The sequence below is a fragment of the Mastigoproctus giganteus genome, chromosome 5 (genome assembly GCF_048544385.1).
Source record: "Mastigoproctus giganteus isolate SK-2022 chromosome 5, ASM4854438v1, whole genome shotgun sequence".
Classification (NCBI taxonomy): domain Eukaryota; kingdom Metazoa; phylum Arthropoda; class Arachnida; order Uropygi; family Thelyphonidae; genus Mastigoproctus; species Mastigoproctus giganteus.
Window position 1 is genome coordinate 224321818 of NC_143579.1, and position 14414 is coordinate 224336231.

General features: G+C 36.1%; 1 protein-coding gene across 1 annotated transcript in view; it reads left to right on the forward strand.

Annotated features, from left to right (window-relative positions):
• LOC150086163 (serine/threonine-protein kinase unc-51-like) overlaps window positions 1-14414 on the forward strand; it is a 231459-nt gene that overhangs the window by 108303 nt on the left and 108742 nt on the right. The window contains exons 11-12 of the mRNA XM_090373751.1: window positions 5100-5144; window positions 11673-11878. Coding sequence (XP_090229877.1) covers window positions 5100-5144; window positions 11673-11878 — 251 coding nt within the window. The remainder of the gene's footprint in view (window positions 1-5099; window positions 5145-11672; window positions 11879-14414) is intronic.

Genomic DNA, 14414 nt, shown 5'->3' on the forward strand with positions numbered 1-14414 from the left:
TGCTTTGAAAGAGTGAGCGGGAATTATAGAGAGCGGGAATTATAGAAGTCAATTCAGAAGAACAGTGCCCATGGAAGAATCTTTAGGAAAGGCATGCAGCAGAAACAGTGTCTATGAGAGAGAGAGAGAGAGAGTGCAGAGACTCAGAGATGAGTCATTAATTAACCTAACTGCCCTCTTCTGAACGAAGCAATAGAGAGGTTTTGGGGGCACCACCGCAGATGTGGGAACAATATTCCATGACAGAGCAGATTTGTGATTTGTATAGAGTAAACAGCTGTTTGGAAGAAAAGTAACGCCTAGAGCGAAAGAAAAAAACAAAGTTTTTTTAGATGCAGAGGAAGAAATAATTGTAATATGCTTGTGCCAAGGGAGATTAGAAGTCAAGTTAATCCCCAAAAGAGATATATCATCTTGGCTAGAAATTGGAGTGTCAGCAAAGATGAGCATAGAAGCAGAAGAATCCTTTTTTGCGAGATATAAGACAGGACTGAGTTTTAGAAGGATTGAAATCAACTAAGTTGTCTTTGTCCCACTAGAGAATTACCTGGAGAATTACCCAGCATTTAAGGAATTGTTGGCGGATATTCGAGAAGTTGAAGCTGATTGAGCAGAGCGAGGTCTCTCAAACTGGAAAGTGGAATGCAATGTGCTATCATCAGCAAAACTATGGATAGGATTTCTGGTCAATGGAAGGAGGTCATTAATATACAAGAGGAAAAGAATGGGGGAAAGAACTGAGCCTGGGGGACACCAGCATTAGTAAAGAAGATAGAAGATAGAGAGCCATCTATGATCATCCTCAGTGAGCAATCAGAGAGAAAACTGGATAGCCAATTACAAAAAACAGAGTTGGCAAACCATAAGATTGTTTACAAGACCTCTATACCAAACATGATCAAAAGCCTTTGAGTTGTTAAGAGCAGCTGCTTGTTTCACCAAACTTCTCCATTGAATTTGTCCATAAATGGGTAACATAAGCAAGAATATCACCAGTAGATCAACACTGACGGAATCCATACTGACGATCGTTGATCAGATGGAAGGTTTCTAGATACTTTAAGAGTTGGGGGTTAATTGATTTCTCCATTACTTTAGAAAGGTAGAAGTAATTGCAATGGGACGATAATTGGATGGGAGGGATTTGTCACCCTTTTTAGGAACTAGCTGGATATGAGCAGATTTCCAAGCAGAAGGAAAAACACCTTTTGAATAAGAAAGTGAAAAAAGATGGCAAAGAATAGGAGTAAGTTCAGGAGCACAGGTTTTGAGAACAAGTGGAGAAATAACATAAGGACATGGAGCTTTCTTAGCATCAAGATTCGTCAAAATCCTTCTGACATCCTTTTGATGGAAGAACACAGGAAGCATTGAATGGAGCGTATTGGGAATCATGGGAGATGTTTTACCAAGATCATTAATAGATGAGTTGGATGAAAAATGGGATGCTAGCAGATCAGCTTTATCCTTGGCTGAAGTGACAACAGAACCATCTGGTTTTGACAGAGGTGGGAACAGAGATGTGCAAAAATTGCGGCCAATAGCTTTGGCAAGAGACCAGAATGCTCGGCTACCATTAGGGCAAGAAGCAAGTTTTCTACTCTTAGCCTGTTCAAACTCTAGTTTGAACTGATTAATAACTGCTTTACAATTGTTGCGAGCTTTGGTGTAGGCAGAAAATGAAACTGAAGAATTAGAAACAAGCCAATTACGATATGCAACATTCTTCTCTTGGACAGCCTTAGCACATTTATTGGAAAACCAAGGTTTAGATAAAGGACGAGATTTTAAAGTGGAGTGTGGGATAAAGGATTCCATTCCTGCAAGAATAATTTTACTGACACGATGTGAGCAAACGATGACATCAGAAGTTCGAAACAGTAGTCCGACCAAGGAAAAGAAGAAAAGTAATTTCGCAGGTCATCCCATTTTGCATTCTTGTAACGCCAAACAACACGAGGTTGGGAATAGCCATGAGATAAAGGCAAAAATGGAAAAAAGACAATCGCCAAGTTGTGATCTGAGGTGCTTAAAGGACCACTCACTTTGACCGTGTACTTAGAAGGGTTGTTTGTGAGAAAAAGATCAAGCATGTTGGCTGTATGGTTAGGATTGTCTGGTATTCTTGTAGGTAAATGAACAATCTGTGCAAGATAATTAGTAATTGCAAAAGCTTCAGCATCTCGGTCGCTGGGTCGGTGTGACTAAAAAACAGACGCCAGCTGGAGTTGTGAACATTAAAATCACCAAGGAAAATTACCTCACTGTTAGGAAAGTTGGACCGGAGAAAGTCAATTTGAAAAGAGAGGAAGTCAAAGAAATCCAAGTGATTAGTGGAGTTGGGAGAACGCTAGAGACAACAGATGAATTTGACACAATGAGGTAGAGAGATTTTAAGCCAGAGAAGATCGAAAAGAGGAGATTCCAAATTACCAAGCCTCTGACAGGGAATATCAGAACGGACATATGCACAAGTACCACCTTTGAGGCGAAAGGAATCATACAGCGAATAATTTGGGCATCTGAGATGAGCAGTAGTTGAATCAACTGATAACTGAGATTCTGTCAGAAAAAGTACATGTGGTTTGGCAGACTGCAAGTGGAAATGGACATCATTGAGATTAGAATTGAGACCATGTATATTTGTGAAATGAACTAGGAAGTGTTTGGGAGCCTTAGATCTTTTTGCAGATAAACTTACTCTATTAGTTTGAAAATTCATGGTGTATTCAATAGTAAGAAAAAGTGGGGGGGGGGGGACATGCTGTATGAAGTAATGAAATTTTAGGATAATAATTTGGATAATAGTAAGAATATACCCAGATCCTTGACATAATGTGGCCTTGAAAAAGCCCCCCCCCCATACACACTACTCAGACTCCCTCCAGTCACTATCTGGCAAAGTATAGGCAGCCAGACTTTACACTAGCTGATCCGGAAAGTTAAGTAAAGAGTTACCAATAGATTCGATCTGGTATACTAACTAGCGATCGGCCTGCGAACACTGTTTTAGAGCTGTACCCTTGAAATAGCCTGTTCAAAATCTAGTTTGGACTGATTAATAAATGCGTTAAAATTGTTACGAGCTCTGTTGTAGGCAGAAAATGAAACTGGAAAATTGAAAACAAGACAACTATGATATGCAACATTCTTTTCTTGAACAGCCTTAAAATATTTATTGGAAAACCAAGGTTTAGATAAAGGACGAGATTTTAAGGTGGAGTGTAGATTGCATTCCTACAAGAATAATTTCACTGACACGATCTGAGCAAACATTGACATCAGAAGTTTTGAAACGGTAATCCAACCAAAGAAAAGAAATCTCGCAGGTACATCCATTTTGCTTTCTTGTAATGCACCATTGGAGAAGAGACAATCACCGAGTTGTGATCTGAGGTGCCTAAACGACCACTCACTTCGACCGTATACTTAGAAGGGTTGTTTGTGAGAAAAAGATCAAGCGTGTTGGTCGTATTGTTAAGATTGTCCAGTATTCTGGTAGTTAAATGAACAATCTGTGCGAGGTCGTTATTAATTGCAAAAGCCTCAGCATCTTGACCGGCTTGGTCTGTGTGACCAGAAAATGGAAACCAGCTGGAATTGTGAACATTAAAATCACCAAGGAAAATTACCTCACTGTGAGGAAAGTTGGACTGGAGAAAGTCAAGTTGCAAAGAGAGGAAGTGAAAGAGTTTCGAGTGAATAGGGAAGTTGGAAGAACGGTAGAGACAACAGATGAATTTGATGGAACGAGGTAGAGATTTTAAGCCAGAGATGATCAAAAAGAGATTCCAAATTACCAAGTATCTGACAGGGAATATCGCAATGGACATGTGCACAAGTTTGGGCAAGTTTTTTCCTTTCACCTTTGAGGTCTAAGGAATCATACAGTGAATAATTTTGACAACTGAGATGAGCAGTGGTTGAATCAGCCGATAACTGAAATTCTGTCAGAAAAGTACATGGGGTTTGGCAGACTGTAAGTGGAAATGGACATTATCGAGATTAGAACTGAGGCCATGTATATTGTGAAATGAAATACGAAGTGTTTGGGAGGTTTAGATATTTTCGCAGATAAGTTTGCTCTATTAATTTCACAATTCATGGTCTATTTAATAGTAAGAAAAAGTGTTGGGGGTACAACATGCTGTATGAAGTAATGAAATTTTTGGATATGGCATACACATGGTAAGAATATACCCAGATCCTTGACATAACATGGCCTCGACAATGCCCGTGCATACACACTACTCAGACTCCTTCCAGTCACTGGCAGGTAGAGGCAGCAAAATTGTACACTAGCTGATCCGGAAGCTTCCTAGAGAGTTACCAATAGGTTCTGTCCAGTGTACTGACTAGTGGCCGGCCTGCAAACACTTTTGGAGCTGTATCCTCGAAACGTAGGGAAGTTTGGATATCACCATGGTGTTTGTCATAACCTTAAAAAACATCAATCATAGTGCATGGTGGAAGAGATGGGGGAGGGTTGACTGGACTCTCATCAACCGGTGCAATACCACCGGTTGATGAGAGTCATCTACCACCTAGTATTGCTTGGTAACACTGAGGAGCAGCATTCCTCCTTGTAGTGTGTGCGCCACACCTCGACCCCCTGTGTACGTTGGTTCACACTTGAGTGGTCACCCGCAGTGTGCTTGTGTATGGGGGTTATACCCAGTTGGGAGAGAAGCTGTGATTAAGCCCTGAAGAAAATGAGTAAAATAGATGAAAGAGGTATATTCTTATTGGTGGGTGAGAGACAAGAACCATGAGGCACAAATCTAAAATCTTAGGAAGTAACAAAAGGCTGGATTCGTGAAGTTTACATTTGCTAGTGTTGTAACCTGCAGTGCTTATTCAGGCCCACTGGTAGATTCTGATGCTATGTAGTTTAGAACTGAAAAATCTCAAATTATTTCACTTAACTTTTAAATTCAGCATTTATCACTAAAGGTGAATGTCACTTGTAAAATAACCATTACTTAATTATTTATGAATTGTTATAATAATGTTAATATTGAATGTTTAATATTTATGAAATTAAAATTTTTTAAATTTTAAATTAAGCTTAAATCTGAAATTTAATGTTTTTTGTTTAGATGAATTTTTCAGGCATCCATTTTTGAAACCTGTAACCAAACTGAGTAAGTATCTGGTACTTTATCCTTTTGTATAATTTAAAAAGTTAATGTTATTTTTTTTTTTTTTTTCATATTCATAAAACCTTCCTGTTGATCTCAGTTTATCTTTCAAAAAATTTAAACCTAGGATGAGATCATATGTGATGTATATGGGAGATATTTTTGATCTTTCTTTTAGATGAATGATATAAGGAATAAATATTTTACAAAATTGAAAAGTTGGCGTAATGTTGAAATTGCTTTTTTTTTTTTTTTTTTCCCCCTTAAAGTACTTTACTTTCTTATTGCTATTGAACTGTAAGATTATTTTATCATGAAAAAATAATATTATAGTACTTATATAAAGTAAATTATGTGAAACTTGAACACTATTTTTATAATTCCTCGAAAATATTTCTTGATTTATAAGAGAATCTGGATGTTGACTACAATTAACATGTAGTTAAAATAAAATGTAAACGGGAGTTGCAATATTAGCATCTAATGCTGTAGAAGTCCATTACATTAGTTTCTTTATTATTGTAGAAATGTGTGATTTTACTGGAATAACAATTATTGACTCTCACAAAGATTAAATCAGTCCAGTTGGCAGGTTACCCCATTCTCTGAAAATACAGGTTGATTATAATTAGTGTCACTTTGACTACTTGTAGGTAGCAAACCATGAAAGGAATGAAATTTGAAATATAGTGTATAAATCATGTGGAAACTAAAGGAACAACAAACAATAAAAAAAGTCCCAATAAGGGTGCATTTTCCAACATGCAGAACAATTTATTTTATTAAGTTATGGTTAAATGAAAATCACTTATATTGCAGATGTGCTGGAAGCAGTACAAACACAGCCATCTCGTTCCCAAAGCAAGTTATCAAGAATGTTAACATGCCTTGTGATGTTTCCATTATCAACATCATGTTTTACTGGCTAAACAAATGCTGGAGAAGATAAACCCATACCAAACAGTAACATGTTGACATTGGAGAAAAACTTGATCAAAAACATGTGGCAGTCATGTTTCCCATGCTCAACAGTTTTGAATATTCATGTGTCATTTAGCTGGAAATGAGTCTCATCTGTCGATAAGCTAATCCAAGATGCCATCCATCTTCATCCTAGCCAGAAATCATAAAGCAAAGTTGGTGTGTTGCTGGAGATCCCATGACTTTAAGCCATGCGATCCTGTAAGGAAACCATTGCAAGAGGGATTGAAACACTTTGTGGACTGTTGCCCAGACAATTGCTACGTGTGCAAATGCTACTGGGATGCACAGATTGTCCGTGCTCGTTTTCACTAAGTCGAAAAAACTGAGAGCATTTAAAAATCTTTCTGATTTTCCTTTTGTTTAAAAATCATAAAAATGCCCGGATAGATGTTTCTATTTTCTTAGGGTTTATAATTTTTTTTATTTAATTTAATCTTAAGGTAAGATTAAATTTATTTTCCTTACGTTCGATTATTCGGAAGAGATCTGACATCAATTATCCAGATAACTGACATTCTACTGTACTTCATGTTTTTTTTTGATAAAAGAACTTTACCAAAAAAAAAAAGAAAATATGATCCTTCATTTCAATATGATGTTGACTTTTGCTCCTGGTGAAGGAACCATAGGTTTCCGAAACATTGACTTTACATACATAAATTATTAATTAAAGTTTTATAAATAATTTTTTTTATAATTCATTTTAGAGTGCTTTATTTATGTAATATTTATGTAAATTTATTTATGTAAATTACTGTAATATTTACAGTAAACACTCAATAATTTGGACTCTGTAATTTGAACTGCCTTCTCTATTATTTATGTATTTTATTTATGCAGAATGGAGATATTTCATAAATAAGAATTTAATTATATAATTCTGAACCTTTTTCAAAATGGATTGACAATTACTTTGTAAAAGAGATAAAATCGATTAAAAGGAAAAATTAGTTGCAATTAGATAATGAAATTTTATCAAGTAGTGATGGCAATGTCACATGCCGTTTCTTATTTCCCACTACCACAGCCCTTATACAATCTGTGGATCAGGGAGACTTGCTTAGCTGTTAGTGTTTATACTGAAGAAAATAATGTTTTTTTTTTTTTTTTTTTTTCTTTTACAATTCTGACAAGAGGAGGAAAGATACTGGCTAATATTAAAATTATAACATAAAATGTGCTGTTTACAACTAAGACAGAAGTTAGAATGAAATAAAATAGAATACAATAGTAAATGCTTGGAAAAGCTATTAAATGAAGACAGTGTTCTTATTTATTTCGATGGGATCAAAGATGAAGAGGATTAGAGTGTATTATTCTGTGATGCTGCAAAGGATATTAATGTAGCATTAGCATTAGTAGAGGCATTTGATGCAAGAAAGCAAGCTTATGCAGCATCAGCCAAAAAAAAAAAAAAAATAAATAAATAAATAAAAAATAACCACTTCCACTTCACCCCTCTGTTCGTTCGAAATACCTGTCCAGCTGAGCCTTAAACTTATTTAGGCTATCAACTTCCACGACAAGGGATGGAAGTCTATTCCACCAACCAACCACCCTCTGGCTAAAGGCAAATTTCCTCACGTCTATCCTACATCTGTCTTTCCTCAATTTGAATTTATGCCCTCTCAGGTGATTATTCTGAACAAGAGGAAGAATCCCATCAGCATTGAGCATGCTCAAACCATTCAAGGCTTTATACACCTCGCCAGTGCCTAGCCTCCAGACACTGTAATTTGCAAAACGTAAGCCTTTCTTCATAAGAGCACCCCTTTATTCCATTCACTAATCTTGTTGCCCTTCTCTGTACTCGTTCCAGCATCTCTACATCCTTCTTGAAATGAGGCCTCCAGACCTGTATACAGTACTCTAGGTGCGGTCTGACCATTGCCTTATACAAGGGAATAATCGCCTCCTTATCCCTGCTAGAAAAATTCCTATATATCATCGACAATACACCATGAGCTACTCTTGCGGCCCGTCTGCACTGCTCAGAAAACTTCATATCTGCCTGCACAACCACCCCCAGGTCCCTTTCATTCTCTACCACTGTCAGTGTAGTACCACAGAGTTGATACGTTGCTCTGGGGTTGCTGTTTCCCATATGTAGTACTTTACATTTGTCGATGTTAAACTTCATTTGCCACCTCTCAGCCCATCTGCTCAACCTTTCCAGATCCTGTTGCAGTAGCATAGTGTCAGTAGTGTCCTTGACAACCCTGCCAACCTTCGTGTCGTCTGCAAACTTGGACATTAAGCTTGATATACCATCATTAATATCATTTATAAATACAGAAAACAATAATGGACCCAATACTGAACCCTGAGGGACTCCACTAATAACATTAGTCCACGATGAGCAGTGTCCATTGATTACCACTCTCTGTCTTTTCCCCCTCAACCACCCCTTTATCCATAGCAGCAATTTGCCTCCAATGCCACACTGCTCCAATTTGTGCAACAGTATCAAAAGCCTTTCTAAGATCCAAGTATATAATATCAAAGTTATTCCCTGCATCCAGTTCTTAATTTGAGTGATGTAAGAACATGGCTAGAGCAAAAATGAAATAGCAGTAGCATTCAAGGGGAAATATCTGTAGGTGAATTTTTTTTATTTATATATCTTTTTTTTTTATTATTATTATTTAGTGTACTATGTGGTCCCAGCCAGCTTTCCTGGCAACCCCCTTGCAACCTTTTTACAATGCTGTACCACTGAACAATGTTGATATACAATTATCTCAGATTCCCTTGTAGAGGGTCAATTTGTTCTCAATGTAATGTCCATATCATGATGCAATACCATGAATGTATCCGACACTGAAGTTCCAACATAATGTTGTGATGATTTCCAAGGATCCAGTTGATACTTGTAGGTCCACCATGAAGATTCAAAATCAGTAGAACTCCATTCCAGGAAGTAAATGTCTAAACCAGAAATTGTGGTCACAATGAAAAGTCAACTTTTCCTCAAACCTGAACAGTCCCAGCAGTACAGCAGTTAACCGTAAAGGAGAATATCTCAATCAGTCTCCACATGCAGTCCTGGAACCACAATAACACCACAGCATCACAGGTCATCCATTGAGGACGCGACTACAATGCAATCCAACAAGCTCATTGTGGTGGTCTAACCCTCCACTGGAGCCCCAATTTCTCCAATACAAGCCTGCCCAAAAAAGCATCAGCGGTCTCTTCAACAACTACTCTGAATCACCTGTTTGTAGAAGAGGCATCTGGAGGATGTATCATGAGGCTCTTTAGAAGCCATAGTGTTCACAGGATGGATGCCCACCTATAATTAGAACAGTACCACTCATCCTGCATCCACCCTGTCCACCATAATAATATTCCATTTTAATGTAGCATGTCATGCCCTTTTCAACTGTCATTCAGTATCTGGCTCATACTCCTCCAACTGCAATGAGATTCTCCTTCTGATTAGTTGGACTGCAAAATTTTGAAGCACTTAAAAATCTTTTGTACTAACAGTTGTTCACATCCAGGAGTAAGGGAGTGGACATTAGGAGCTTCTTCGATTAATTGCCCTCCTCAAGTCACAAAACTCAACATATTCATAGAAAATGTGGTTCCAGAAGTCCACAAGTACATAGAGTATGCTCATTGATTCCAAATTCTCATAACTTTGCAAAAAACGAACCATGTCCAGTCAAAAGTTAAGTTGTACGAAGATTAGGTGAAGTGGGAAGTTAAAATAAAGAAGAAAAAGTTAAAATTATACAGTGGCAGAAGTTGCCTTGATGCTCTTATTAAATTTGCCAACTCTGAGGAGGAATTTGGAAAAGATTTTTGTGCTCTAAGGGAAATGACCAATTATGAAATGGGAATTAAACAGGATTTTTACTTAACAGAAAACTACAATTTTTTTAAAGTCATTTTTTTTTTTTTTTTAAATTAAAAAAAATTTTTTTAAAAAAAAACAACTGATTACATTTAATAGCTATTACTGTTTAACACAATTTGAGTGCGTTTAAAAACTTATATTATTTAGTTTCTGCTTGATTTGAACCCTATTGTGAATAAATTTGCTTGATTCTAGAACTACAACCTAAAAATATTTACATTTAATTATATTCTATAATTTGGACTTTTAATTAATTCAGACTGTCCCTCTCTAAATTAGCGAGGTTCTACTGTGTAGAAAAAAGATCTCAAACAACTGTGTCGAGGAGGGAAAAAAAATAAATAAGCACTTCAAGGTCACTTGCTTGGGCTCTCTTTCCATAGCATTGGTATAGAGTGGGAAGCCAGGTGAGTGACCATGAGACACTTGGTCCCCTCCCAACTTTAGTTATTGATTCAAGAATATATAAAGAATTTGAGTGGAAGCGTCCATCATTTTGTATCAAGCAAATTAAAAATAATTGGCACCAACGATAAGAGGGCTAAAAATGTTCAAAAATGTGTATAAAAATGAACAAAAGTCAAGCTCTTAGATTTGCCAACAACCGTTAAATAAAGAAGAGGGGATGATAGGGGATCAGTATAGTGACACACTAGCATAGTCAGTACAAAAATTTTAAAAGTTTATACCCAAATTTGAATTGTTTTGTTTATACTTATCACAAAGATAAGTATAAACAACTGTATCAAATGTAAATAAATGTATGAACTTCATATCACATTTGAATTTGACTTAGATGTGAACAAATATAGTAATATAATACAGGGCTATTCAAAATGATTCGTCCAACTTCAAATGAATATATTTTTGAAGTTTACAAATACAGACTGATTAGTGATACATCAACCAAAAGAAAAACTGTCCTAGTTTTGTCTTTCACCTTATAAGTGCTTTATGTGACTTCCTATAGTTTCACGAGCAATGTCGAGATGATATTCGAATTCCTACTTTGTCACTGACTCCACAGCAGTAACAATGCGATTTTTGAGCTCATCCAGGGTTGTGGACAATGCTGGCATGTACACGGCATCCTTAACGTATCCCCAAAAGAAGTCACACGGCATTAGATCTGGTGACCTAGGGGGGGCCAGCTGTAGAGCACCAAGTCATGGGGGTCCACTGCAACCAATCCAACGGCGAGGGAGCACTTCATTGAGAAAACGCCTTCTAAAACTCAGATTTCCTTTTTCATTTGGTGTATGCCAAGTTAATACACGGTTGATAGGTACAGCATTATGCTCATTTGAAATTGGATGAATCATTTTGAATAACCCCGTATTACTGTGTTGGTCGGAATTTTTTAGGTAGCTAAATCTTATTTTAAAAGCATTATTACTAGTAAGGTTTTCAATCTTTCACTTTTATAAAATTTTTATGGTTATTTCTAGGGACTTTATTAGGAAAGGACTGTCTCAAGGAACTTGGAATTTAGTACCTAAATTTAATAGCAGAAACTCAATATCTAATCTTAAAATGTGAAAGATAATGGTTTATATGTTGACTTATGTATTATATTAATTTATTAATTGTTTTTATAAGTAAATTAAAATTTTTAATACTCAGTTGTAGAATTTCTCCAGGTTGTGCATTTCCCATGAAACATTTTTTTGTTTTTCACCCAGGTTCTCCAGTTCCTGTTCCAAGTCGTTTAAATTTATCTCCTGACTATATCTGTATCAGCCCCACTTCTCCTGAAGATACAGAATCAATAGGTAATCTTCCACCCTCTCCAGAAAGATGGTGTAAAAGATTAGAGAGAGATGTTGATCTACCTCAAGACGTTCAAACTTCAAAGGATAGGAGTATTCCCTCCTCTCCTGATGAGCAGGTATTTTTTGTTTGAGTTTAAAGAAATGAATATATATTCCCCATTAAGAATAGCAGGCTCTGATGAATATATTATAATTATAGAAGCATTTCATTTGTTGAATACTACACTTAGTCCTAAGCTTTCCAAATTTGTGACAAATTTTCTTACACATATTAGGGGAGGAATATTTAGCATCACAGACTCAGTGCATCTGTTTCCAAAAATTCCTAATTGGGTTTATAACAGGATTTTCAGAAATCCAAGAAGTAGCAGATCGAAACCACAGTTTTTATGTTTCACCTTTCTTGGGTCGTGAGTTTTGCTGTTTGATCTGTTCACTACCTTGTATGGTATCACACCAAAGGTATTGGAGTGAAACTGCAGTATCCCTGTCTATATCTATAATAGTAGCATACAGTAGACTGTCAAAATTACGGCAAATTCGAGCTAATGGCACATCGAGATTGCATGTTTACATACAGCACAGATGTCTTGCAGTGCCGAAAAAAGAAAATGGCAAGTCACATGATTACTTTATTTGTTTAAATTTGCCATTTTTAAAGAGTATTCTGTATTGATATCAATGATTATACCACTGTTTTACATTTATTTTAAATTAAAAACCCCCCACTATGGCTCCTGAAGTTAATAAACCTCATACATAGAAGAATAACATTAAAGCTTAGTGACAAACTTGAAATAGAATGGGCGTAAGTAGGAGTGTATTAATGGCAGCATATAACATTGGATTTTCGATATGTTTATGTTTTTTTATGTGCAGTTAATAAAACTGTTCATTCTTAATCTCTCCATTTCTTATTTAGCCTCATTATTTCTGCCTTAAATGTATTAAAAATAAAACTTTCTAGATAACGGAAAAATCAAAATACAGGCAGTTCTCACTTTACAAGTTCCCGGGTTTACGAGTTTTTTTCCCAAGTATCAACAAAATCGAAAATATGAACATTAATTGCAAAATATAAATGCTAAACATTCATAAATACCGCATTCCAAACCACGCGTGTAGCTATACAGTGCCCTCCCCTTACGATATTAATCAGTTTCAGAGACACCATCATATCATTACAATATCGTAATGTGAACCCAATAACACATTGTTTTTTGGTAATTCGTTTCAACATTTTGGAAGTTGAAATTTCGCTGTATAACTAAGCTATTTATCTCTCTAAAATATCATTTTTAAGGTCACGAGCGTGACCTTAAGGCCATATAAAAGGTCGTGAGCATGGTTTGTAAATTGTTATTAGTTATCAATTCAAATCATTAAAATGCACTACACTTTCATCGTTATCATATGTTCCGTTATAAGAATCAGTTTATATGCCCTTGTGATAATTTTCTAAAGCACATTTCTGGAGGTCACGACCATAAAACAATAAAAACAATTTGCACTTTCCTGTTTATTGGACTTTTCTGTTACTGCAAGCAATTATAAACGGGTAGTAAACTCGAGCTTCTTGCATTTGCGAAAATACCGATAGCTGGAATTGTGTGGGTTTTTACGTTATTATGGTGAAATGTGATTCTCCTTTACTGAAATCTTCAGTCGTATAAAAAACTTAAATAAATTTTAGAATCTTCTCTTCATTCCTTTTTTTTAAGATTCATAAACTTACTCCATGCGAATCATGTTTAGTTGCAATATTTGTGTGCCGTTAAAAAATGCGTATGGATACAATCTTGAAATTTATAAAGAAAAGAGAAGATTATCTTGGAAACAAATGCCTCTTGAAGCATTTCTGAAGAAGACTCCTCCTTGTGCAACAAACTAACGAGTGCTGAGCCAATAATCAGTGATCAACAAGTGTGCATTTAGTCGATGATGAAGAATAAACATTCTTTAACATTTGTAAGTTGTAAATAATGTCTCTATTATAATAATTTGCTTGATTTTACAGGCTACATTTTCATTTCTTTCAATAAATCAATCATTGTTTACACATAAACTAATTTCATTGTTGAGAATGTAAACCCCTATTTTTAACCTTATGTCTATGGGAAATAAATTCTCACTTTACGAGTTTTCACTTTACGAGCGCGTGCAGGAATGAATTAACTCATAAAGTCGAGAACTACCTGTAACGGCATCTTGGATCCCCGAAGGTGCCATTATTCTCAAAGTCTACTGTATTATAGTTTTGTGAGTAGGAAATGTAGCATAATAATCTGGACATTAAATGCCCAGATTATGGGTTATATTACTTTGGCAAAATGAAAGCTTGAAAGATCATCTGGAAAGGCATAAAAAGGCTATTGAAACAGCCAATAATGGAAATTTACTGTAGTGAGCACTTTTGGAAAGAGAACTATCAGGTCTCTTCACAAGATGATTATTACTGAGCACTTTTGGAAAGAGAGGCACCTCCGTAGCCAGGTGGGCAGGAGCAGCAGTGCGTAGCACATGTTTCTTTATTAGACCAGCCTTCAAGCCCGTGACCACTAAATACGGAGGATGCGGAAAAGTCAGGGAATGACTACCGCACATCCCCAGAGCAATATGGCCTTAGTTGCTAATGCTCCTAAAAACTAAATA